The sequence below is a fragment of the Thalassophryne amazonica genome, chromosome 1 (genome assembly GCF_902500255.1).
Source record: "Thalassophryne amazonica chromosome 1, fThaAma1.1, whole genome shotgun sequence".
NCBI classification, from domain to species: Eukaryota; Metazoa; Chordata; class Actinopteri; order Batrachoidiformes; family Batrachoididae; genus Thalassophryne; species Thalassophryne amazonica.
The window spans coordinates 44,412,013-44,439,038 of NC_047103.1; the positions used below are offsets into that span (position 1 = coordinate 44,412,013).

General features: G+C 44.2%; 1 protein-coding gene across 1 annotated transcript in view; it reads left to right on the forward strand.

Annotated features, from left to right (window-relative positions):
* The window catches only part of LOC117520966 (solute carrier family 22 member 13-like), a 217,624-nt gene extending 192,205 nt beyond the window's left edge, over positions 1-25,419 (forward strand). Inside the window, exon 4 of the mRNA XM_034182608.1 lies at positions 25,221-25,419. Coding sequence (XP_034038499.1) covers positions 25,221-25,419 — 199 coding nt within the window. The remainder of the gene's footprint in view (positions 1-25,220) is intronic.
* Positions 25,420-27,026: the final 1,607 nt, after the last annotated feature.

A 27,026-nucleotide genomic window follows, 5' to 3' on the forward strand; every position in this document is an offset into this window, starting at 1 on the left:
TGTTGATGTCTTCCAGCACCAGAAACCATTTCCACCTCCGACCAGCAAAAATCTATATCAGAGGCTCAAAACCCTGATCTAAAGTCCACTGCTGTTAAAGAGCACAACAGTTGGATTCACCTAATATAAGGTGTTTGCAGTGGTGGGCACAGATAACCAAAAAATTAACTTCGATAACAGATAATCAGATAACTAAAAAGTTATCTTTGATAAAGATAAACCACCCAAAAATATATCGGAAGTTACAGATAACCGATAAATTCCAGTTTTGTCTCTGGTACATTTGCAACTACTAGATCGCAAAGGATTCTGGGTAAAATGTGCCTCTGCTAAACTGATTTGAACTGAACTGATTTGTTCAATCATTCATTATGTAAACCAACACGTTAATGTGACGTGTGTCGTGTGTCGGTGTTTACAGATAATTGAGATAAATGTGCTTTTGCAAAATATTCAACTTTTTATTTGTAAAATCAGGCATTTTTACGGAGCCCTGGAAGTGTCATCGCAAAATGTTTTACATGTGGAGAGAATGTGCGCATGTTTTATGATGTTGTAAAATGTGCACTCAATATTGACACATAAATGTTGGCTTTACACTGTGCGAGAGAATTTTTTGGACCAAGTTTCTGGTTAATCGCACATCCTGCATCGTGTAGTGTACATGGAGTAACAAGGTGCGTTTAACATCTGACGACCACCTCCTGATCGCTGATTGTATGGTCGAATGAAAATCAAACCTGTGTGATATTATTCTGGTCGGCCGTCGTGAGGGTATCCTGCTGCCGCAGAGCTACAAGTGTCCAACTGCTCACACTGTGCCTGTGCAAACACTGCAGAGCTGTCTTGTAATGTTTTTGTTGTTGTTTTGTTTTTAAAATTAATTTGTAAAAAAAAAAAAAAAAAAAAAAAAACTGCCATGAACACCACTGGCCAGTAGATCGCAGTAGAGGCCTTGAAATCTTTCCAAAACAAAATCCCAGATAATCCGTCTGCTACATTTAAGATGCGTGGAATTTAACAAACGCAAATACAATAACGTCTATAAACACAGAGAATATATTCACGAGAGTTTTAGGCACTAGAGTTTAATGCTGCTGTCCGTGGAGCCTGAAAAGAGTGTCTGAAATGCATTTGTCCTGTCGTGAACACCCTGTCCTACCCATAATGCACTGCTGGGCTCAGCATGTGCTCACAAAACTTTAAAAATTAGCACATTATTTTAAAACTAAAACATATATCTGATATTTTCACTTTATAAAACTTCAGACATGACAGTCATTTTAAATAACTTGTCCAAAATTAGTTTTGTTAAAATTTGAACCATAAGCTAAAAATGTATGCCTCTGGATGACTTGGGTAATATTGCCAGCATATCAATATGGCTTGGTTTGTTGCGTGCGTGCGTGCGTGCGTGCGTGCGTGCGTGCGTGCGTGCGTGCGTGCGTGCGTGCGTGCGTGCGTGCGTGCGTGCGTGCGTGCGTGCGTGCGTGCGTGCGGAGGTAGAGTGGTTTTTCTGGAGGTATCTCTCTATTGTTTGCACAGAGTAGACCTATATACATCTGTTAGGAAACTTTTAACAGGTAGGTCTCCACTGATTTTAAACTTTAAAAATGTTTGCTGTTGTTCAGCTGGGTTTACTGCGTTATCGGAGGACAATTCATCGGAAGATAATTAGTCCGATAATGTTTTTTAAAGTTATCTAATAAGATAATCCGATAAGGAAAACATTATCTTCAATAATTATCTGTTATCGGATTATCGGAAGTGTGCCCACCACTGGGTGTTTGTAAAGTGCCTTCACGCTGGTTATCTGCAAATATCATCACCACTCATTTGCACCACAATAATATATTCATATGATTGTGCAAAGGCAAACAAAAACGCTTGAGGAAGGAGATAAAAATCCAGAGGTGTAAAAGTCCGGCTTCAGAAAGTGTGTTGCTTCTACATGTGCAACTAAAACAGGTGATCTCAATAATTAGCTCATCCACCTGCCTGAAGAGCTGAACTAATTACAATCAACTGGTTAATTAGGAAGATGGAACAAATATGTGGCTGGAATTTTACCTTCTGAAGCCTGAGTTTTTCACCTCTGTAAAAATCTATATTTCTTCAGAGCTGGCTCTCCCTCCCTCCCTCTTATCTCTCATTCTCCGAGGCAGGAAACATTATATGTATAATATACATGATGAAAGTTGACTAAAAACAACTATGAAACCAAATAAGGGTAAACACTAAAGGGAAAAAAATCCAAAGAAAACAAAAACAAAAACTGTCACCTGAACCCATAAAGATTGATACTCGTACTGGCAACATTGTAACTCAGTATAACCAGCGGTGGGCACAGATAACCAAAAAATTAACTTCGATAACAGATAACTGAAAAGTTATCTTTGATAAAGATAAAACAATAAACCACCTAACAATGTATCGGAAGTTACAGCTAACCAATAGATAAATTCCAATATTACCTCTGACACATCTACAACTAGTAGTAGAACAAATTTAATAGCTTATAATAAAAAATAAAAACAACAACAGACCCCAACAATGAGACCACACTTCTTTCAACATTTGGCCCTTGCTGGAAGCTCTTGTTTATTACAGAACTCCCAACACAGAGGTATTCCAAGAGCAGCCATAAAGCCCACTCTCTACCAATTACAACACTCTGGTCAGGCGCAGGTCTTGAAAAATAAAGTCATGCTGACTTATGGTTTTGATTATAAATAACATTAATACTGATAGAATAACTCCATTAATGTCAATTATGTCATTTGTACAAAGTTAAAATATAACATATATCTTTTAATGTTGAATAATGCACTAATTCTGAGGTTTTGTAACAAACAGACAGATCGCAAAGGATTCTGGGTAAAAGTGCCTCTGCTAAACACTAGCTGAGTCTCTCTTTTTGGAGCGAGGCAGAGGGGAAGGCGAAGGGCTACAAATCCCTCCATTTGGAGGGGTAGGAGGAGCTTACTGCTGTCTCTGAAAAAACAAACATGGCGCCGAAAGAGCCACACAAATGAAGCAGCTTTCATTACAAATTTTCGCTGTTTAGAAAGTTATAACTTGCCAAAAAACTTTACAGGCAGTTGTCTATGACAGCAGCGTGTATGCTGCTGGATGCATGTTGCGTATGTTGTCGTTCTGAAGAATATTGTAACGTCGCTCGTGCGCTGCGTTATAATGCACATTCACACGAATGCTACGATAAGACACTTTTATATCTCACAACGGAGAAAATCATGATAAAGTGTAAGCACGTTAATTTGTATGTTCATAAATCTTTGGATAATATTAATCTCTGCTGTTGGATTTCAAGGTCTGTAACGTGTGTGTATTTTGTAAACAAACAGAGCCCTGAACACACTCATCTAATAAGCTTTCGGGCAGAAAATGAAAAGTTTCATCAATGGGAATAAGTTGGAAAATATATACACACACATGTATTTGTGTAACACATAACCTGACGTCCTAATAGACTAATATTATTTGGAAATTTCTAAAGGAAATAAGGCTGGATGCAAAAAATGGGAGAATTTGAAAAAGAAATAAGGTTGTAATTCCATTAAAAAAGTGAAACTTGTATAATGTATACATTCATTGCGCACAAAAAAAGCCATTTGCAAACCCAAAAAGTTGATTTGACAATCATCTGACATAACCGGGGTCAAAATAAATAGAACACTGCTATCTACTGGTTCCCACACGCTTAGTGAACACTACTGACCAGTAGATGGCAGTAGAGGCCTTGAAAACAAAATTCCAGATACAGTAATCCCTGTCTGCTACATTTAAAATGCGTGGAATTTAACAAATGCAAATAAAACCAACATCTATAAACGCAGAGAATATATTCAAGAGAGTTTTAGGCACTAGAGTTTAATGCTATTGTCCGTGGAGCCTGAACAGAGTGTCTGAAATGCATTTGTCCTGTCGTGATGCACTGAGATTACATCATACTACCCAAAATGCATTGCGGGTCACAGGATGTACTCACAAAACCTTAAAAATTAGCACATTACTTTAAAACTAAAACATAATATCTGATATTTTCACTTAATAAAACTTCAGACATGACAGTAATTTTAAATAACTTGTCCAAAATTTGTTTGGTTAAAATTTGAACCATAAGTTAAAAATATATGCCTCTGGTTGACTTAGGTGATATCGCCAGCCTATTATTATGGTGTTAAAGGAAATTTTTTTTTTTTTCTTTTGGGGCTATTTCTTCTTTGTCTGCAGAGGATTGAGATGCTTTTTATACAAGCGGCTCTTTTCTGTTTATAAAGGTTATAACTGTGCGTCTGTTACAAAACTTTTAACAGGTGAGTGCTAAACTAATTTTAAAAATGGTTGTCGCTGTTCAGCTTTGTTTTTGTTTATCGGTTTAAAAGTTATAGGACAAAGATTAATTGAAAGCTAATTGGTCCGATAATGGTTTTTAAAGTTATCTAAAAAGATAATCCGATAAAGAAAACATTATCTTTGATAATTATCTGTTATTGGATTATCCGAAGTGTGCCCACCACTGAATATAACCTACTGATGGTCAGGTGGTCAGCATCAAACCCAGCTCCCCTTCACTACAGCCACTTGTGCTGGTGAGGAGGAGTGGCATGACATCCAACAGGATGAAAATCAAGATCTGTTTACAGGGCGGATTAACTCCTTGAGTCAACACACATCATGCTTGTTTTTTTAATATGCATATGTCACGGACATGAATGAGCGAAGCATCTCACCATGTCATTTAGGTCCTTCAGACGTTATTTTGAGTAAATGCTTCAGGGGAGCATTTGCATGGCAAAAACCTTTCAGCTTTTTAAGCATTTTTCTTTGTTTGCCTCTCACATGCCTGGAAACGCTCCTCGCCATCTAACCTTGTCCTTTAGGTCCTTCAGACTTTTTTCAGTAGAATGGTTCTTGGGAGCATGACTAAAACCTTTCAGCTTCTGGGGGGGGGGCTCTGCCCCCATACTCCCCACCTTTTTAAGCATTTTCAACCTACCATCCCTGGTTCTCAAGACCAGGTACCTAAGTAGCTCTACTCTTTTTTTTTTTTTTTTTTTTTTTTTAGATATTTAAGTGTACCTTAGTAAACTCTAGTAGCGTTCCATCTTAGATTTGGAATGTATAATAGAAGATATACCTTACTGAATTGTCATATCAATATGATATATGATATGACTATGATTTGACACAAAGTGCAGCAACAGTGAAAATTAAACATTCTTAAACAAACAGTAATAATACCACACTCATTTTGCACTCATCTAAGGTTAGGATACTGTGCTCTCCAAAAGTATTGGAACATTTGGAATTTCACACATTTTAATTTGTTTATGCCATTTTAAATACAAGAAATACAAAAAATAAAGAATAAAAATTTCTAAAATTATCTTCCTCAAACTCAAACTGAAAGCAAATCTCTACCACTTGATAAAACCTGTAAATAATAATCAGTTTTGCTGCCAGTTTTCTTTAGACAAGTCAGCGGATGGAAACATGAACATTTCCAAGTCACTTAATATGTCTTGGACTTTATTTACATAAATTATGAAGAAATACAAAGTTTCTTTCACCAAAACATCAAATCTAGGCTTTCATCTCAAATGCACTTTCTTTAAAATTAGCTGAACTTTCAATTTTGGTTTTTTTTTAAAGAAAATCCTCCTCTACGCCACTTCATCAGGAAGCTGGATTTTATATTTTTAATTAATTTATATCAGGTTGTAGAGATTTGCTTTCAGTTTGAGTTAACGAAGATAATTTTAGAAAAAAAAATGTATATGAAATTTAAAATTAAAATGTGTGAAATACCAAGGTCAGTTTCAGTTTGTACAGGGGTCAAAAGTTAAAGTTGCTCCATTAATTTTGCTCTAGCTGTATTTGTGCTGAATGTGATGCTTCTATCACCATTTGAAGGATTGTTAGTTGAATTAGTGGATAAATGCTGCTTTTAACAATCTGGACCTCATTTCTGGCATAAAATAGGGTCATTTATTCACCAATATAACAAATTAAAATGTGTGAAATGCCAAATGCTCCAATACGTTTGGAGGTCACTGTGTACTGCAACAAAAGCTTTGTCATATAATAATAAATAAAGACAGAGCATTTTGAAGATATTCCAGAATGGCATGGTGGCCATCTTGTACAACTGTTTCACATATCTGTCCTGGTATTAAAGGACATGTTGCACAGGATTCATAACAACTCAGATTTTGGCTATTAGAGGTCATGTGATGATATACCTTTATTATATGGTACAATGTTATACATGCTCTGATTTGTTGATTTCGGTCTGATATTTTCCCATATCAGACTGTTACCATGACAGTCGAGCCGGATCGCATATCAAATTTGCAACTTTGTTTACAATTTTCACGGTATGAAATAAAACAAAAAAAGTGTACAAAGAAAATGGAGGAATTAACAGCAAACAAGCTCGATTTGGACGTTCAAAATTAAATGAAGGCAAGATGAAAACACAGCTCTGAACAGTCAAGAACTGATTGAAAACTTCATTACAAAGCAAATTTCTGGCATAAAATATGGTCATTTATTCACCAATATAGGTTTGGTGTGATTAGAAGTCCACAGTTCAAACAACGTGTTCAGTACAAATCTGAAAAAAAAATTTTCTTCTTCTACTAAGGTGGATTAGAACTTTTTGTGGTACACAGCACTAACGACTGGACAGGAGGAACCTAGCAGTCAATGTGACTCAGTGATTTGAAAATGCAGCTCTTTCAATGAGATGTGTGGCGCCATGACATGTCAATCATCTGTGTCCAATCAGATTTCAGGGGAGTCCAGTGAAACCCCGGCCTCCGCTTTAGCTCCACCTATGCCAGGAAGTGTTCAACAATGGATATTTCCTGTTTTACTGTGACTGAGAATTCAGCACTTCCTGTTTGAGTGTGAGCTTGCCACTGAGTTCCCGCGAGATTCCATGGGATCTCGTCTGTCAATCCAGGAAGTGTTTGACATTTGAACATTTCCTGTTTTACTGTGGATTTGAATTTTGGCACTTCCTGTGTAGGATGCCTTGTACCTTGTGTGAGCTTCGCGCCACTGCATGACGCTTCGCTCATATTAAATGTAGGAGTTGGTGGCAGTGGGTTTTTATGACAGTTTTGTGATATATGTACTCGGCAGTTGTATGGGGGGGCACTCCATTGTGTAAAATGCGGCCAAAAACAATCAAACAAACAAAAAAGAACAAAAAGGAAATAACCTACTTAGTTGTCCTTTAATTTTTGCCATGTGGTGCTGTATTTTTATGTATGTGTGCCCTAACCATGGTCTGGCATCCGGAAACTGTAGGTGGTCCACCAGCCCACAGATAATCCTTTCGGGGTTTGCGACGGGATTAGCACTTCATCTGCCACAACAATATCTCACAAAGCTGTAAATATAATGCAATGCTAAAATACCCTCAGCCATACGAATATTGTCTTTATAATATGCAGTTGTTTAATTGGTATCCCAGTGCAAACTACACACACACACACACACACAACCGACATATATACGTATATATATATATATATATATATATATATACACACACACACAGTGGCTTGTATTTCATACAGTTCTACCCTCTGCAACACTGGCGGCATCACGGGGGGGGCACGACAGTCCCCCCCCCCAAAAAAACGGTAAAAAAAAAAAAAAACAACAACAACAACAAAAAAAATGGTGTGTGTGTGTGGGGGGGGGGGTGTCCTGACGTGGGGGTTCATGGTTACATTACGGCAGAGCGGTGCCCCCATCTTCCCCCTCCCCCCCGTCCCATGGTGGGAGGCGCGCATCTGGCGCCTGTACAATCCACTGTGCTCAGATCACATCATCATCTGTCATCACGCTCTGCTCTATTATTGTATATTTCAAATAAAGGTTTCGAAATTCTCTACATTCCCATTAGGTTTGATTCTGTGTTGTGTATGATGAACCGAAGGAATTCCCAAGATTATGGTGGTCATGGTGGTCAATTGATCAAGTTGAAATGGTTCAGCGACAGTCTCACCTCTCGCGTTAGGTGAGCAACGCTGCACAGTGCAGAGTTTGTGCAGGGGGAGGGGGGAATCATTCAATGTTTGGACGAGGAGGTGGTCGAATGACAAATAAACGGAGTAAGACATAATCATGGATAGGAAACGATCAAAGCCATCAGGTGCCCAATTTCAAAAGAAAAAGAAAGAAGAAGAGGAGAAACGAGCAAAGGAAAAAGGTATGTATCGATTTCTTTATTGATTTCAGTGAGTGACATGATGAATTAGTGGCCTAACTAGCCTGATGATGTTTGTTAAATCGGACGGCCTAGCCGAAATTAATTTCAGCATAAGATTAGGCTTAAACTTTTAAAGTTATTGCTGTCATCACCTTGGGTTAAGGTTGGGCTCTGTGTTAGCCAACAGAATGGTAGCCCCATAATACACACCGTTCCACCAGTGGAACACTGAAATAGTCATTGAAATGTTGACTACCAAGTACTACACTACTATGACATAACACAGGGCCTTTAGTAAAGCACTACGACTTGGTCATTGCCATTCTGGTAACAGCAAATTTATAACGCCGTGTCTTAACGGGTTAACAACTTTACATGGTCAATTTCTCGTGTGTCGTACGGCGCCTAAGACACAAGTTAGTCTACATAAGACACGCAACGCCCCTCCAATTATAACCATAATAGAAATTAATATACGTTATACTATATTGTTTCTAGTAATTGAAGACACAAGAGTGTGCAAGTGTGTGTGTGCATTAAGAATAGCCTCTACACGGAGCGCGCACACTGTTCGACAGTGAAAACAAACATAGTCTAAATTACAGTTTGTAAAAAAAAAAATGTAATTTCAATTGAAATATCGCAGCATGCTTGCACATGGTTTGCAGCAGCAAGCTAGACAGAGTCATAATGGACACAGACACAAACAAACATGTATGCCTATACGCCAATGTTTATTTCAAATAAAAAAATGGCAGCTTATCCGCAGCAGTGACTGACACGGGACACAGCGTGCTGTTGCTGTGCCCATTTCGTGACTAGCTTAGTGTCTGGTGACAGAAAATGCATGTATTTAACTGGCATTTGGTATGTTTCAATTTATATCTTGATATTGTATCCTGACATTATTTGATGGCCATTTATTTAAATTGCCATTCCATTGTGATTCCAGGGGCTCTTTTGAAGTATTTTGGAGGATCTTCCTCTACCCCTGTGGACAGACCACCAACCTCCTCCCCTACTCACCAGGAAGAGGAACAGCTGCCACCTACCTCCTCCTCATCAGCACAAGCCCCTGCTACTGAAATGGTCTCAAGCCAGGACATTGAAGATCTATTTGCCTCTACATCCACTACTCAGCTGTCAGGTGGGTTTCTCCCTCCCTCTCTCTCCTCTCTCTCTCCTCTCTCTCTCTCTCTCTCTCTCTCTCTCTCTCTCTCTCTCTCTCTCTCTCTCTCTCTCACACTCTGTGTGTGTGTGTGTGTGTGTGTGTGTGTGTGTGTGTGTGTGTGTGTGTGTGTGTGTGTGTGTGTGTGTGTGTGTGTACCCATGCATGCTAACCGGAATACTGGAATGTAATTGCAATAAATGTTGTATGATTTATTTATTTATGTATTATTATTATTATTATTATTATTATTATTATTATGTCTATTCTGTATATTTATTATTTACGATGAATGTATTGTGTAATGTAATATATGATTTATGATGTGTATGAGTTAGTTACACTGTTATTATATACTTTTAGCAATTACTATCTTGTGTCTGTTAGGAATGGCTGGAGCTCAACAACAACCCAGCCCCACTGCTGAGGAAGAGCCCATGTCACCCTACCATGCTGCTATGCCTCCATCCAGTCCCACTGCTGAGGATGAGGATGAGCCTCTGTCAGCAGACCCTGCTTCATGGCCCTCACCTCTGACTGACAGGATGCACACTGAACTTGTATGCCGAGGACCTAGTAAGTTGCCACCTGACTTTATCTTCCGCAGGAACGAGAGTGATGGGAGAAGTTGCCACCACCATTATTTTTCAAAAACATTGGTTAGTGGTGAAAAGATGACAAGAAGTTGGCTCATTTATTCCATTCAAAGAAATAGCCTGTTTTGTTTCTGCTGCACACTGTTCTCAAAGAAGAGCATTCAATTAACAAGTGTTGGCATGTCCGATTGGAAGCATGCCAGCACATACTTAACTTCACATGAAAACAGCCCCGAACACCTCAATTGCATGATGGCGTGGAAGGAACTAGCAGTGAGGTTAAAAAAAAGGGGGAAACCATTGACAGACATGAAATGGCACTTTTGGATGCTGAAAGGGCAAGATGGAGAGCAGTCCTTACCCGTCTGATTGCTATTGTGCAGTCATTGGCTGTTGGAAAATTTGCTCTGAGGGGGCACACAGAAACACTACACACTCCCTCAAATGGCAACTTTCTTAAAGAGGTCGAAGTTTGACCCGATAATGAAAGACCACCTTAACTGTATTGAGAGAGGAGCAAGCCACAACAGCTACCTAGGAAAACATGTCCAGAAGGAGATCATTGGTTTGCTAAGTGACAACATCATGTCTGCCATCGTGGCGGACATAAAAAAAAAGCCAAAATTTTCTCCATCATTTTGGACTGCACACCAGACATCAGCCACATCGAACAGTTATTGGTGGTGATTAGAGTGGTCTCACAGATGGGCACACCACAGATTATGGAGCACTTTCTTGGATTTTTGGAGGAAAAGGAGTCCACAGGCCAGCACTTAGCATCAATGGTCCTCAACAGACTCGAAGAACTGGGCATACCCCTTCAAGATTGCAGAGGACAGTCGTATGACAATGGGGCCAACATGAAGGGAAAATCAAAGGGAGTTCAAGCCAGGCTCCTAGAGAAGAACCCCAGGGCTCTTTTTGTGCCATGTGGGGCACACACTTTGAATTTGGTGTTGTGTGATGCTGCGAAGGGCTCTACGGATGCCATGAGCTACTTTGGTGTCCTACAGAAGCTGTATACACTTTTCTCAGCCTCAACTCAAAGGTGGGCGGAACTGAAATAACATGTCACAATTACCCTGAAGATGTGGGCAGACACACGGTGGGAAAGCAAAATAAAGAGTGTTGAGCCCATGCGATATCAGGGAGCTGGAGTGAGAGAGGCTTTGTTGGAGCTGCGGAACACCACCACAGACACTGTTGTAAGGGCAGAGGCTCAATCTTTGTCTGAGGAGGTGGGGTCATACCGATTCAGCATTTGCACTGTTGTGTGGTATGACATACTATCCACAACGCAGCATGTCAGCAAACTCATGCAGTCTCCCAACATGCAGGTGGACCTGGCTGTTAGTCTTCTGAAGAAGGCAGAGCAAAATCTCCAGAGCTACAGGGCAAGTGGCTTTGCAGCAGCACAGATGGCAGCCAAAGACATGTGTGAAGCAGTGAATGTGGAGGCTGTTTTGAAACAAAAGAGGCTGAGGACCACAAAGCAGCACTTCTCATACGAATCGCATGATGAACCCTTCAGTGACGCATTGAAGAAGCTGGAGGTTGGATTTTTTCAATATGGTTGTGGATGCAGCCCTGGCAGCCATTAAAGAAAGATTTTCCACATTGGAAAACATGGGAAACAGATTTGGTGTTTTAACAGCTTTTGAAAACCTGTCAAATGAGGAGCTGGCAGACAAGTGTGAGGCACTAGCCACCACCTTGCATTTTGGAGGGTACTTTGACTTGAACAGCAGAGCTCGTGCAGGAGATCAGGAACTTTCTTGACTTGCCATCAGCAACTGTGACACCCTTGAGCTGATCACATTCATGCACAAGAAGGAGCTATCAGAGATCTATCCCAATTTCTGGACTGGACTCAGAATTGCCGCCACTCTGCCTGTCAGTGTGGCTCAGGCAGAGAGGAGCTTCTCGAAGCTAAAACTGATCAAGACCTACCTAAGGTCAACAATGTCACAGGAGCGGTTCAGTGGCCTTGCTGTGATCAGCATAAACCATGCCTTAGGAGAGCAAATCTCATATGAAGACATTGTGGAAGAATTTGCATCCAGGAAGGCCAGAAAAGCCAACTTTTAGGTTGTGCTTTCAGTTTTGCATCCTCACTATCATTGCCACTTCAATGTATATAGACTGTTTTCCTCTTACTTCTTTTGCACTTCTTGTTATTTATGACAAATTATTGTGGTTTGCCATTTTTGCCTTTAAAGAGTGTTAACTTCTTCACTTGTTGCTTCCTGTTACTTATGATACACAATAGTGTTCGTTATTTCTTCTTATGTGTACAGTAATGGGTATAGAATTTACCTCTGTCATTAGTTCATTTATTTATGATACATGATTGCGCTTTTTGCCACTTTAATGTATAGGGTTTTTTTGTACATTTTTTGTCACTTCATGGTATTCTGTAATATACAGATTGTTTAACTTCTTTTGTTATTTATATGGTGAGACTTTAATGGAGGTTTAAGTCTTGTTCATTATGGTGAATGGTACTCTATGATAATGCAAAGTGCACTCTGTTGGAAAAACTGAATGACTTGTGCAATATTTTGACCATCGGGTGGTGCTGTAGTGCAGTTGTGCTTTCTTAAATACCTGTACTGTACATAGTTGTAATGTGAAGTCACTGAGTCTTTTGTTTTTTTATGTTCAAAAACTTTATTGAAGTAATTATTGTTTATCTTTGTGTTTGTTATTGCAGTAATCATTAAAACCAGAAATTTGTTCTTGAAAATAGCTGTTGTGAGTTAATTTGTGGGATTGTGGGTGTTCTGGACAAAGTTAGTGTTTTCATGGGTGGTGGGACAGAGGTGGTGGCCATGTTGGTGTGCGCGGGGGCACACACAGGAGGTTTCACCCGGGGAGTAAATCACTCTAGGACCGCCACTGCTCTGCAAACAGAAGAGCGCTTCTTCAAGAAGAAATCACTGTATGCTCTGCAGGCAAAGGAGATCTGCACATATGCACGCACACATCACCCAAGTCATCCAGAGGAATACATTTTTAACTTATGGTTCAAACTTTAACCAAACTAATTTCGGACAAGTTATTTAAATTAATGTCACGTTTGAAGTTTTATAAAGTGAAAATATCAGATATATCCTATGTTTTAGTTTTAAAGTAATGCGCTAATTTTTAAGGTTTTAGTGTGAACATGCTGGGTCCAGGTGCATTATGGGTAATAGGGTAATCTCAGTACGTTCACGACAGGACAAATGCATTTCAGATACTCTGACCAGGCTACACCGACAACAGCATTAAACTCTAGTGCCTAAAACTCTCATGAATATATTCTCTGGGTTTATAGATGTAATTATTGTGTTTGCATTTATTAAATTCCATGCATCTTAAATGTAGCAGACACGGATTATCTGGAATTTTGTTTTGGCAAGTTTTTACAGTCTCTACTGCCATTTACTGGCCAGTAGTGTTCATGGCAGTATTCAAACTGAAACTGGGCTGATATTTTCAATCACTGTAGGTTCCAGCTCAAACTATACCACAGAACCGCACGGTGTAAAAGTTCAGAGCTCACGATTTATGTTCTCACACACACTATGCGTTCAAAAACCACGTCGGACTCGTGTTTCCAGAAGCAAAACGGACACATTTTTTCAAATTTAATTTACATTTCTTATTTTTTTTACAAAAACTCTTGATGGGAGACATCAAAGTTTAAAAAAACAAAAAAAGATCGCCGATCAGGAGGTGGTCGCGAGATGTTAAACGCAGCTCGTTACTCCATATATACTAAACGATGCATGACGCGCGATTAACCTGAAACTCGGTGCGATCCAAAAAATTCTTGCACGAATGAAAAATCAGCTGAAAAAGGGACAAAACTCGCACAATGTAAATACAGCTTAAGTACTGAACATCTGGCATCAGTAGATCATGGCAGTGTTCTATTTATTTTGACACCGGTTATATCAGATGGTTATCTAATTACAATTTTGCTTTTTTTTTTTTTTTTTTGAAAATGCCTGTTTTACAAATAAAAAAATGGAATATTTTACAAAAGCACATTTATCTGTAAACACCAACATACGACACATGTCACATTAATGTGTTGGTTTACATAATGTATGAGTCAACCAATCAAGTGTTAGCCGAGGCGCATTTTACCCAGAATCCTTTGTGATCTGTCTGTGTTTGTTACAAAACTTCAGAATTAGTGCATTATTCAACATTAAAAAATATATGTTATAGCTTTGTACAAATGACAGAATTGACATTAATGGAGTTTTTCTATCAGTATTCATTTTATTTATACACCAAACCATAACTCAGCATTGCTTTATTTTCCAAGACCTCGGTCTGACAGTAGCGTTGTGATTCAGTAGAGAGTTGAGATTCGTGTCTCTTCTCAGCTTGCTTCTGTGCTGGAAGCCATGTAGTAAACAGGAGCTTCCAGCAGGGGAAGATGTTCAAAGACAAAGTGCTGGCTCATTGTTTAGGTCTGTTGATGCTTTTTTTTTTCAAGATGGAGCTGTCGATACAGCTGCTTGTTACTTCAGCTCTGTTCTCTCTTTTCCTACTTTCGCTATTTTTAATACTTTTTAATAGTGCTTTATTGTTTTTATTTGCAGTGGGTGGTACGCTGTGCAAGTGTTCACATGGGAAACCCACTTTTGTAACTCTTGTGATTAGTTTTTTGCTTCTTTCGGCACTTTTTGAGGCAGCGCAGGGAAATCCCTTTTTCCCCGGCTCCGGACCTGCCATTGTTTACAGCAGGGATCAGCTGCTTGGACTAAGAGACTCTATGTACAGTGGGCCGGGTCCCCACTATGCTGAGCACCTGGACATACCTGCAGACATACGAAGGAGACAGAGAGGCTGCAGGGGTGGCCGGACGAAGTGAAAAAGGACTTATATTCTGTCGGTGGTCATGGGGAATGTAAGGTCTCTCCGCAACAAGACCGAGGAGCTAGCAGCGCTAACCCGTTTCCAGAGGCTGTATAAAGGCTGCAGTCTCATGTGCTTCACAGAGACGTGGTTGGATGAACATGTACTGGACTCTGTTATTAACATGGGCAGCTTCACACTTATCCGCGCAGACAGAACGCTGGCAGAGAGCGGGAAGAAAAGAGGAGGGGGGCTCACAGTTTATGTGAGTGAGAGATGGTGCAACGCAGCTCATGTTCACGTGAAGGATCAGATCTGCTCCTTGGACGTGGAGCTACTCGCAGTGAGCATGAGTCCCTCTGACCCCCCCACCTTCTTCCCCTGGTCACCTCCACTGCACCCCGGACTTTGTCTCTCCTCTCCCCGGACTGTATTCAGCACCAACCCACCTCAGCTCACACCTCAGCTCTCCCCTCCCTCCCCCCTCACTGTAACTCCGACTGAGGTGAGAGGACAGCTCCTGCGGCTGAAGCAGAGGAAAGCAGCAGGACCTCTGCAGATGAGCTCTGTGAGGTCATCAGCCACATCTTCAAAAAGAGCCTCAGCCTGGGGGTGGTCCCCACCCTGTGGAAGACCTCCTGTGTGGTCCCGGTTCCCAAAACACTGCACGCCAATGAACCAGCCCACTACAGACCAGTTGCGCTGACCTCCCACCTCATGAAGAACATGGAGCCGCTCGTCCTGTCTCACCTCCGCACCGTGGTGAGCAACATCCTGGACCCACTGCAGTTCACCTACAGGCCCAACATCGGGGTAGATGACCCTGTCCCACAAAGTCTGTGATGACCTCAGACTGACAGCCGCGCAGCCGCACTAATTGCGGGCGGTCAGTGAGGTAGTCGATGGTCCAGGCGGCGAGATGTCCATCCACACCTCCAGCTTCCCCCGCAGCAGCACCAGTCTGATGGTGTTGAAAAAAAAGAACATGACTCTCACAGCGCTCCCGCCAGTCTCCAGGTGGGTGAGCACTCACTGCTGCAGGTAGATGACAGGGTCTGAGGTGGTAAGGTGCAGCACCGGGGCTCCCCAGGGCACTGTCCTCTCGCCTTTCCTCTTCTCCCTTTACACCTCAGACTTCACCTACAACACGGACAGCTGCCACCTCCAGAAGATCTCTGATGACTCTGCCATTGTGGGTTGTGTGTCTGAGGGGAACGAGCTGGAGTACCGGTCGGTCATCACAGACTTTGTGGACTGGTGTGAGCGCAACCATGTGATGTGTTTGTCTTTTAACCAAGTATTTCCACTTAGTTTGGGGAGTCCACCTCATATAGTTCTGCTGGACAAACTTTAGCCCATGAACTGTTGTATTTATAAGACATCAGCATTACAAAAACAAATGTTGGGCAATTGTTTTGATTAAAATGATTGGCATTTCGCTTATGTCTAAAACAGGTTAACCCGGACAGCCGGGTACCCCAGCTAGTATCTTCATAACTGATGTATATAAAGTTCAAGACATATTCAGTGACTTGGAAATATTCATGTATCCATCTCCTGACTTGTCTGAAGAAAACTGGCAATTAAACTGACTATTTACAGGTATTATACCAAAGGGGCTGATTTCTTATGCAACCCATCATCTTGGCTTTTATATTTTTAATTAATTTATATGAAGTTGTAGAGATTTGTTTTCAGTTTGAGTTTAAGGAAGATAATTTTAGGAATTTTAATACTGAGAAGCCTGATTTACTTTTTGTATTTAAAATGCCATAAACAAATTAAAATGTGTGTATATATATATATATATATATATATATATATATATATATATATATATATATATATATATATATATATATATATATATATATATATATATATATATATATATATATGCAGTTAGGCAAATAAGTATTTGATCCACTGATGAAGTTTTCCCACGTACAAGGTCTGTAATTTTTATCATAGGTACATGTCAACTGTGAGAGACAGAATCTAAAAAAAAAAATCTGAAAATCACACTGTATGATTTTTAATTAATTAATTTGCATTTTATTGCATGAAATGTGTTTGATACATTAGAAAAACAGACCTTAATATTTGGTACAGCAACCTTTGTTTGCACTTACAGAGGTCACACATTTTCTGTAGTTCTTGACCAAATTTGCACATTGCAGCAGGGATTTTGGTCCACTCCTCCATACAGATCTTCTCCAGGTCTTTCAGGTTTTGAGTTTCAGTTCCCTCCAAACATTTTTGATTGAGTTCAGGTCTGGAGCCCCTCCTTAATTGCCTTGGCTGTGTGTTTTGGGTCATTGCCATGCTGTAAGACCCAGCCATGACCCATCTTCAATGCTCTTATTGAGGGAAGGAGGTTGTTTTCCAATTCTTGTGATGCACGACCCCATCAATCCTCCCTTCAATATGGTACAGTCATCCTGTCCCCTTTGCAGAAAAGCACTCCAAAAAATCATGTTTCCACCACCATGCTTCAGGGTTGGGACGGTCTTTTTCTCATCCTCCAAACACGGCAAGTGGAGTTGATATCAAAAAGCTCTATTTTGGTCTCATCTGATCACATGATCTTCTCCCATGCCTCCGCTGGATCATTCAGATGTTCACTGGTGAACTTCAAACAGGTGAAGTCTTTGTCCAAAACTATCACATGTGCTGGCTTGAGCAGGGGGACCTTACATGTCCTTCAGGATTTTAAACCATGATGGTGCATTGTGTTACTAATGTAATCTTTGCAACACTGGTTTGACACTGATTGTGACCATGGAGTGACCAATATACACATTCCTGCCATTGGATCATACCCATTTCCCTCAGTTGTCCCACATAGTGGATGTTGGGACAGTGAATAACATCACCCACCATTAGCACACATGCTCACTAATCCTGTAGTTTGTTATCCTTCACATAAAAACCCATGGTTATTAAGGCATTGGTCACATTGAGCAAACAAGGAGGATGAGACTTGCCATAAATAGGATAGTTAAGCCATGACGGGGTTGCAGTAGCCATTAGCCGTCAGCTATTGGAGAATGTCCTACTGCATGTTTTTGGAAGTGGGAGGATGAAGGAGGACACAAAGGGAACCCGTACAAACATGTGGAAAACATGCAAAGTCCACACAGAAAGGACCAGACAGAAGCCAACCTGGGATCATCACACAGTGAGGAAACAGTGATACCATGAAGCCATCATGCTTGCAAGGATTATTCTTTGTTGTGTGGGCTGCTGAAGAGGAGGTACTGCTGGCCCCTCACCACAAGATGGCGCCCTGCTTGAAGTGCGGGCTTCAAGCACGAGAGGGCGTCGGAGCGACCGGGAGTGACAGCTGTCACCCATCATCCATACCAGCTGTCACTCATCCACTACTCATCACCACCACCATAAAGGCTGGACTGCAACTCCACCACCCCGCCGAGAAATCAGCTACCATTCAGGTCATTTCTCTGCTGAACCTTATTCGAGCATTAGTCTGATCTCTTTTGCGGCCGTTTTCCTGGGATGGATTCCCTGTCTGCTGAGTTGGCGTTTGGTGTGGACTGCGACGGCTTCGCCTCACACCCCAAACCAGATAAGTGGTTGTCTCAGGAGCTGCACGAGTGTGTGATTCGGAGGTGGAGGTTCTCCCTCCTAACTGAACACTGACTGTGGGATTACTGAGTGTGCGAACTCACGCTCATCAGTACTGTTTCTGTTCTCTGCCAGCAGTACCGGGTCTGACTGCTGAAGACAGTGGCCACCTGGGGCGCAGGGCTTGGCGGCTCCGGTGTTCTTCAGATCCGTTGGTGGTGGAAGCTGTGTGGGATTCGGCTCTTCTCTCGCCAGACGTCTTCTATCTTTGAGCCTGCCCACACGTCACCTTGTGTATAATTGACATTCCATCATATTGTTATTGTCTGTACTTCGTTGTGTGATTCACAACATTAAATTGTTACTTTTTGGCTTATCCATTGTCCGTTCATTAACACCCCCTGTTGTGGGTCCGTGTCACGACACTTTCTCAACAGGATTTCTCGGCCAGCGTCATGGATCCCGAGGGGCGTCCACCATCGCTTGAACAGCCAATGGAAGAGCGAGGTGCACAGGCGCCAGCAGGAGGCGTGTTAGGTGAGCTGAGGCACATCTTAACCGCTTTTACTGCTCGGTTGGACTTAGTTACCGAGCAGAGCATTATTCTCAATCGAAGGATGGAGGCTCTCACCGCCCAGGTGGAAGCGCATGCTCAGGGCGCTGCTGCAGCACCTCCTCCTGCTGACCGTATGCCAGAGGCAGACATTCCACTGGTCGTTCAACGAACCCCCCCACCTTCCCCTGAAGCATACATAAGCCCTCCGGAGCTGTACGGAGGCTGTGTGGAGACGTGCGCGGACTTCTTAATGCAGTGCTCGCTTGTCTTTTCACAGTGTCCCGTCATGTACGCGTCAGACGCTAGCCGGGTGGCTTACGTTATAAATTTGCTTTGAGGAGAGGCACGCGCCTGGGCTACGGCGCTCTGGGAGCAGAATTCACGGCTCCTAACAATTTACACTGAGTTTGTGAGGGAGTTCTGACAGGTGTTCGACCACCCTCATAGAGGTGAGACGGCTTCAAGCGTGCTGCTGTCGATACGACAGGGGTGTCGAAGCGCAGCAAAGTATGCAGTCAACTTCCGCATCGCGGCAGCGTGAGCCGGCTGGAATGCTGTTGCGCTCCGCGCCGCCTTTGTAAACGGACTGTCTCTGGTCCTTAAGGAGCACCTGGTGGCGAAGGACGAGCCGCGGGATTTAGACAGGCTTATCGAACTGGTTATACGGTTAGACAACCGATTAACAGAACACCGACAGGAGCGAGATGAAGGGCGTGGTCAGGCACAAGCCGTCCCTCTTCCTCCCGGGTCCGAAAGGGAGCCGACTTCCCCACGCTCCACAGCCAGGGCTCTCCACGTGACGACAGCTCCCCCTGCTGACGTTGCTATGGAAACGAGCAGGGCCAAAAAGCGATCAGATCAGAGACAAAGGAGGCTGATCCGTGGAGAGTGTTTTCTCTGCAGCTCAACCGAGCACACACAGAGAGAATGCCCCAAACGGTCAAAACAGCAGCACTCGTCCTTAGAGACTGGGCTAAGGGTGGGTCACAACACCCACGCGGCGAGACCCCGACAATCTGCACATATCCCAGTCACGATCCTGAGTGGGGATCTAACCCTTCACGCCCCAACACTGGTGGACACGGGGTCAGAGGGGAATCTGCTGGATAGCAGATGGGCAAAGGAGGTTGGGCTCCCTCTAGTGGCCTTACCGTCACCATTGTCGGTGCGGGCACTAGATGGCACCCTTCTTCCACTAATCACACACCAGACACAGCCAGTGACATTGGTGGTGTCTGGGAATCACAGGGAGGAGATTGTGTTTTATGTAACACCTTCTACCTCCCGAGTGATTTTGGGTTCTCCATGGGTGTTAAAACACAATCCCCGGATTGATTGGCCGTCTGGGGTTGTGGTTCAGTGGAGCGAAACCTGCCACTGGGAGTGTTTAGGATCCTCGGTTCCACCCGGTGTGACAGCTAAGGAGGAGGTTTTAGTCCCCCCCAATCTGGCGGCGGTGCCAGCCGAGTACCATGACCTTGCTGACGTCTTCAGCAAGGATCTGGCACTCACGCTGCCCCCACACCGTCCGTACGATTGTGCCATTGATTTGATACCGGGAGCTGAGTACCCGTCCAGCAGGCTGTACAACCTCTCACGTCCGGAACGCGAATCAATGGAGACCTACATCCGGGACTCGTTAGCTGCCGGGTTGATCCGGAACTCCACCTCCCCGATGGGTGCTGGTTTCTTTTTTGTCGGCAAGAAGGACGGCGGACTCCGTCCATGCATTGATTACAGAGGGCTGAACGAGATCACGGTTCGCAACCGATACCCATTACCTCTGTTGGATTCAGTGTTCACGCGCCTGCATGGAGCCCAAATTTTCACGAAATTGGATCTTAGGAATGCTTATCACCTGGTTTGGATCCGGGAGGGAGACGAGTGGAAGACGGCATTTAACACCCCGTTAGGTCACTTTGAGTACCTGGTCATGCCGTTCGGCCTCACCAATGCGCCCGCGACGTTCCAAGCGTTGGTTAATGACGTCTTGCGGGACTTCCTGCATCGGTTTGTCTTCGTATATCTAGAAGATATACTCATCTTTTCTCCGGATCCTGAGACCCATGTCAAGCATGTACATCAGGTCCTACAGTGGTTGTTGGAGAACCGGCTGTTTGTGAAGGGCGAGAAGTGCGAGTTCCACTGCACTTCTTTGTCCTTCCTGGGGTTCATAATCTCCTCCAACTCCGTCGCCCCTGATCCGGCCAAGGTTGCGGCGGTGAGAGATTGACCCCAACCAACAAACCGTAGGAAACTACAACAGTTCCTCGGTTTTGCAAATTTTTACCGGAGGTTCATCAAGGGCTACAGTCAGGTAGTTAGCCCCCTGACAGCCCTGACCTCCAGAAAAGTCCCCTTCACCTGGTCGGATCGGTGCGAAGCCGCGTTTGGGGAGTTGAAACGCCGGTTCTCGACTGCACCGGTTCTGGTGCAGCCCGATCCCAATCGCCAGTTCGTAGTTGAAGTGGACGCCTCTGACTCAGGGATAGGAGCCGTGCTATCCCAGAGCGGGGAGTCCGACAAGGTTCTCCATCCATGTGCCTACTTTTCCCGCAGGTTGACCCCAGCTGAACGGAACTATGACGTCGGCAATAGGGAACTTCTTGCGGTGAAGGAGGCTCTTGAGGAGTGGAGACACCTGTTGGAGGGACCATCGGTACCATTTACGGTTTTCACGGACCATCGGAACCTGGAGTACATTCAGACCGCCAGGCATCTGAACCCCAGGCAAGCCCGCTGGTCGCTGTTCTTCGGGCCTTTTGACTTCCGGATCACCTACCGCCCCGGGACAAAAAAACCAACGATCTGACGCCCTGTCCCGGGTGCATGAAGAGGAGGTCAAGACCGAGCAGTCAGACCCCCCTGAAACCATCATCCCCGAGTCCACTGTCGTGGCCACCCTTACCTGGGACGTGGAGAAGACCGTCCGGGAGGCCCTGACATGGAGCCCGGACCCGGGGACAGGTCCGAAGGACAAATTGTACATCCCACCAGAGGCCAGGGCTGCGGTCCTTGACTTCTGTCACGGTTCCAAGCTCTCCTGTCATCCAGGGGTGCGAAGGACTGTGGCAGTGGTCCGGCAGCGCTTCTGGTGGGCGTCTATGGAAGCCGACGTCCGGGAGTATGTCCAGGCCTGCACCACCTGTGCCAGGGGCAAAGCCGACCACCACAAGGCCCAAGGCCTCCTCCAGCCTCTGCCCATGCCTCATCGCCCCTGGTCTCACATTGGCCTGGACTTTGTCACGGGCCTCCCGCCGTCCCAGGGCATGACTTCCATCCTCACGATAGTGGACCGGTTCTCCAAGGTGGCCCACTTCGTGGCCATCCCGAAGCTCCCGACGGCCCAGGAGACTGCAGACCTCCTGGTCCACCATGTCGTGCATCTGCATGGGATTCCATCGGACATTGTCTCGGATCGTGGTCCTCAGTTCTCCTCCCAGGTCTGGAGGAGTTTCTGCAGGGAACTGGGGGCCACCGTCAGTCTCTCGTCTGGGTACCACCCCCAGACGAACGGGCAGGCAGAGCAGACAAACCAGGAACTGGAGCAGGCCCTCCGCTGCGTGACCTCCGCGCACCCGATGGCCTGGAGTGACCATCTGGCCTGGATCGAGTACGCTCATAATAGCCAAGTTTCATCTGCCACTGGCCTCTCCCCGTTTGAGGTGTGTTTGGGGTACCAGCCCCCATTGTTTCCGCTAGTGGAGGGAGAGGTCGGGCTGCCCTCGGTCCAGGCCCATCTGAGGAAGTGCCGTCGGGTGTGGCGTACCGCCCACTCTGCCCTGCTCAGAGCCCGGACGAGGGCTAAGGCCCATGCAGACCGCCGGCATTCCCCGGCCCCTGCATACCAGCCCGGGCAGGAGGTCTGGCTATCCACAAAGGACATCCCCCTGCAGGTGGAATCCCAGAAGCTAAAGGACAGGTACATTGGACCATTTCCCATACTCAAAGTCCTCAGTCCGGCCGCAGTGAAGCTGAAGCTGGCAGCTTCAGCTTCACTGCGGATACACCCCGTTTTTCATGTGTCGAGACTCAAGCCCTGCCATACCTCACCACTGTGTGCCCCGGGACCAGCGCCGCCTCCTGCCCGGATCATCGACGGGGAGCCTGCGTGGACAGTACGTCGACTCCTGGACGTCCGTCGAAAGGGCCGGGGGTTCCAGTATCTGGTGGACTGGGAGGGGTATGGACCCGAAGAACGCTCCTGGGTGAAGAGGAGCTTCATCCTGGACCCGGCCCTCCTGGTCGACTTCTACACCCATCACCCGGACAAGCCTGGTCGGGCGCCAGGAGGCGCCCGTTGAGGGGGGGGTCCTGTTGTGTGGGCCGCTGAAGAGGAGGTACTGCTGGCCCACCACCACAAGATGGCGCCCTGCTTGAAGTGCGGGCTTCAAGCACGAGAGGGCGTCGGAGCGACCGGGAGTGACAGCTGTCATCCATCATCCATACCAGCTGTCACTCATCCACTACTCATCACCACCACCATAAAGGCCGGACTGCAACTCCACCTCCCCGCCGAGAAATCAGCTACCATTCAGGTAATTTCTCTGCTGAACCTTATTTGAGCATCAGTCTGATCTCTTTTGCAGCTGTTTTCCTGGGACGGATTCCCTGTCTGCTGAGTTGGCGTTTGGTGTGGACTGCGACGGCTTCGCCTCACACCCCAAACCAGATAAGTGGTTGTCTCAGGAGCTGCACGAGTGTGTGATTCGGAGGTGGAGGTTCTCCCTCCTAACTGAACACTGACTGTGGGATTACTGAGTGTGCGAACTCACACTCATCAGTACTGTTTCTGTTCTCTGCCAGCAGTACCGGGTCTGATTGCTGAAGACAGTGGCCACCTGGGGCGCAGGGCTTGGCGGCTCCGGTGTTCTTCAGATCCGTTGGTGGTGGAAGCTGTGTGGGATCCGGCTCTTCTCTCTTCGCCAGACGTCTTCTATCTTCGAGCCTGCCCACACGTCACCTTGTGTATAATTGACATTCCACCATATTGTTATTGTCTGTACTTCGTTGTGCGATTCACAACATTAAATTGTTACTTTTGGCTTATCCATTGTCCGTTCATTAACACCTCCTGTTGTGGGTCCGTGTCACGACACTTTCACAACAATTCTTAATAGCATTCAGTTCGAATTACTTGCTGATCAGAGACTGGAGCAGTCTGTCTTCATACTCAAAAAGTCAACCGCTGACCACAGCCAAGCTCTGTGAGTACTCATGAAATGCAAGCATGAGTATCAGCAGTGCTTCTTTCTGCCTTTGCTGATTTTCACAAAGCATTTGATTGAGCCTCTGGGACATCATGAGTTTGTGGCATCTCCAACACGTTTCTGGACAACAAAGCTGATCTATGCACTTTTACAGAGATAGAGTATGTAACGTCTTCCCAGTATATTCTAGCATTTATCAGGAATGTGTTCAGGGTGTGATTGTGCTGGCGAAGAAAGGTTTATTGACATTGACTTCATGGAGCTTTGCGGATTCAATGAATGACCTGATTGCAGCACATTAGTAAATTATTGATTAATCAGAGTACTTTATGGATTTGCATTTGTCTGGGGTCAAGACTTTCAATGAGTTCCTGTACTCATCCATCAGAAATGCATAGAAATGTGCAGTGAAAGTGTCAAATTTACTGAAATATTCATGTTTCTCTGCAGTTACATTCCTGTTTCTGGTTTCTTGGCTTTTCAGGTTGAGAGACTCTTGGGACCTCTTGACAGAGGTGTTTGGTGATGCTGATATCTTTGCAGGAAAATGAAATTACAATCTTTAAGATCCTAGTGGTTCCTGACTTTCTGTATGGTTGTGATGAAACTCGAATGCTCACCAGTGACCTAAGGTGACACCTGGATGTCTTTGGTACTTAGTCTCTTCATAGAAACCGAGGATACTGCTGGAATTACTTTGTGTCAAATGAACACTTAATTCGACAGACTCAGTTGAGGTCTGTCACTTTCATCATGAGGCAGCATTGTGGCCATGTGGCTCAGATCTCTGGGCATAATACAGCATGCAGGTGCTTCAGTATTCAGGACCCCAGGAACTGGAACCAGTCAACGGAATGTTCACTTTTCACCAGGTTTATCGTGTATTCTCTGTCTTCCAAAAATATTTCAAAAAAGTGACTTTTCAAACATACTGGTATTCATGGTCTACAATGCAATGCAGTCCTTTTACCATTGTACATTCTGTTGTTTGCAGGAATAGTGGTTTCGGCCTAAACTCCATGTGTGCACGTGTGGCGGGCATCCTTGCTCCACTCATCAGACTGCTGGAGGTCTACCATTACACCATCCCCATGCTGACATATGGGATCATCCCAGTTATTGCTGGAGGTTTGGCTTTGTTACTGCCTGAGACCCTCAATGTTGAACTTCAACAACACACTGAACTGAAATAAGCTCAAGAGTTATTGTAGCATAAAAAACATGCTGTAATGGAACAAATGGATAAATACTTCAGATTATAAAGAAACACTAAGATGTGCTTCTTTTTAAGAAATTTTTTTTCCATTTCAGAAAACTATTCATCCTGATAGACAACTGATTCTGTATTGAACAAGTTACTGAAGAGCCAAAGTATAATTTGTCCAAAATTACACTCACATGTTCATATTTGTGTGCATGTTGTATCACGTTTTACAGTTTTGTTGCTTTACATGGAGGCGCAGAACAGCTGGTGAGGTGTGTTTCACTTTGACAAGGATAATCACAGTTGATCAATATTTGATTTTGGAAAATGAGCGAGAGAAAGGCTGGATGATGTGGTGAGAGTAAATCAGGACGTAAAAGAGATTAGCAAGGAAGAAGTGAGGGCTGCTATGAAGAGGATGAAGAGTGGAAAGGCAGTTGGTCCAGATGACATTCCAATGGAGGCATGGAAATGTCTAGGAGAGATGGCAGTAGAGTTTCTAACCAGATTGTTTAATAAAATCTTGGAAAGTCAGAGGATGCCTGAGGAGTGGAGACGAAGTGTGCTGGTTCCTATTTTCAAGAACAAGGGTGATGTGCAGAGCTGCAGTAACTACAGAGGCATAAAGCTGATCAGCCACAGCATGAAGTTATGGGAAAGAGTAGTAGAAGCTAGGCTTAGAAAACAGGTGAAGATCTGTGAGCAGCAATATGGTTTCATGCCGAGAAAGAGCACTACAGATGCAATGTTTGCTCTGAGAATACTGTTGGAAAAGTACAGAGAAGGACAGAAAGAGTTACATTGTGTGTTTGTGGACTTAGAAAAAGCTTATGATAGGGTGCCAAGAGAAGAGTTGTGGCATTGTATGAGGAAGTCTGGAGTGGCAGAGAAGTATGTTAGGGTAGTGCAGGACATGTACAAGAATAGTGTGACAGCGGTGAGATGCACAGTCAGAATGACAGACTCATTCAAGGTGGAGGTGGGATTACACCAAGGATCAGCTCTGAGTCCTTTCTTGTTTGCAGTGGTGATGGACAGGTTGACAGATGAGATCAGACAGGAGTCCCCATGGACTATGATGTTTGCAGATGACATTGTAATCTGTAGTGAGAGTAGAGAGCAAGTTGAGTCTAGTCTGGAGAAGTGGAGATATGCTTTGGAGAGAAGGGGAATGAAAGTCAGTAGAAGCAAGACTGAGTACATGTGTGTTAATGAGAGGGAGCCCAGTGGAATAGTGCAGTTACAAGGAGTAGAAGTGGTTAAAGTAGATGAGTTTAAATATTTGGGGTCAATTGTTCAAAGTAATGGAGAGTGTGGTAGAGAGGTGAAGAAGAGAGTGTAGGCAGGGTGGAATGGGTGGAGAAAGGTGGCAGGAGTGATTTGTGACCGAAGAATATCAGCAAGAGTGAAGGGGAAAGTTTACAAAACAGTAGTGAGACCAGCTATGTTGTATGGTTTAGAGACAGTGGCACTAACAAAAAGACAGGAGGCAGAGCTGGAGATGGCAGAGCTGAAGATGTTGAGATTCTCTTTGGGAGTGACAAGAATGGACAAGATTAGGAATGAACATATCAGAGGGACAGCTCAGGTGGGACG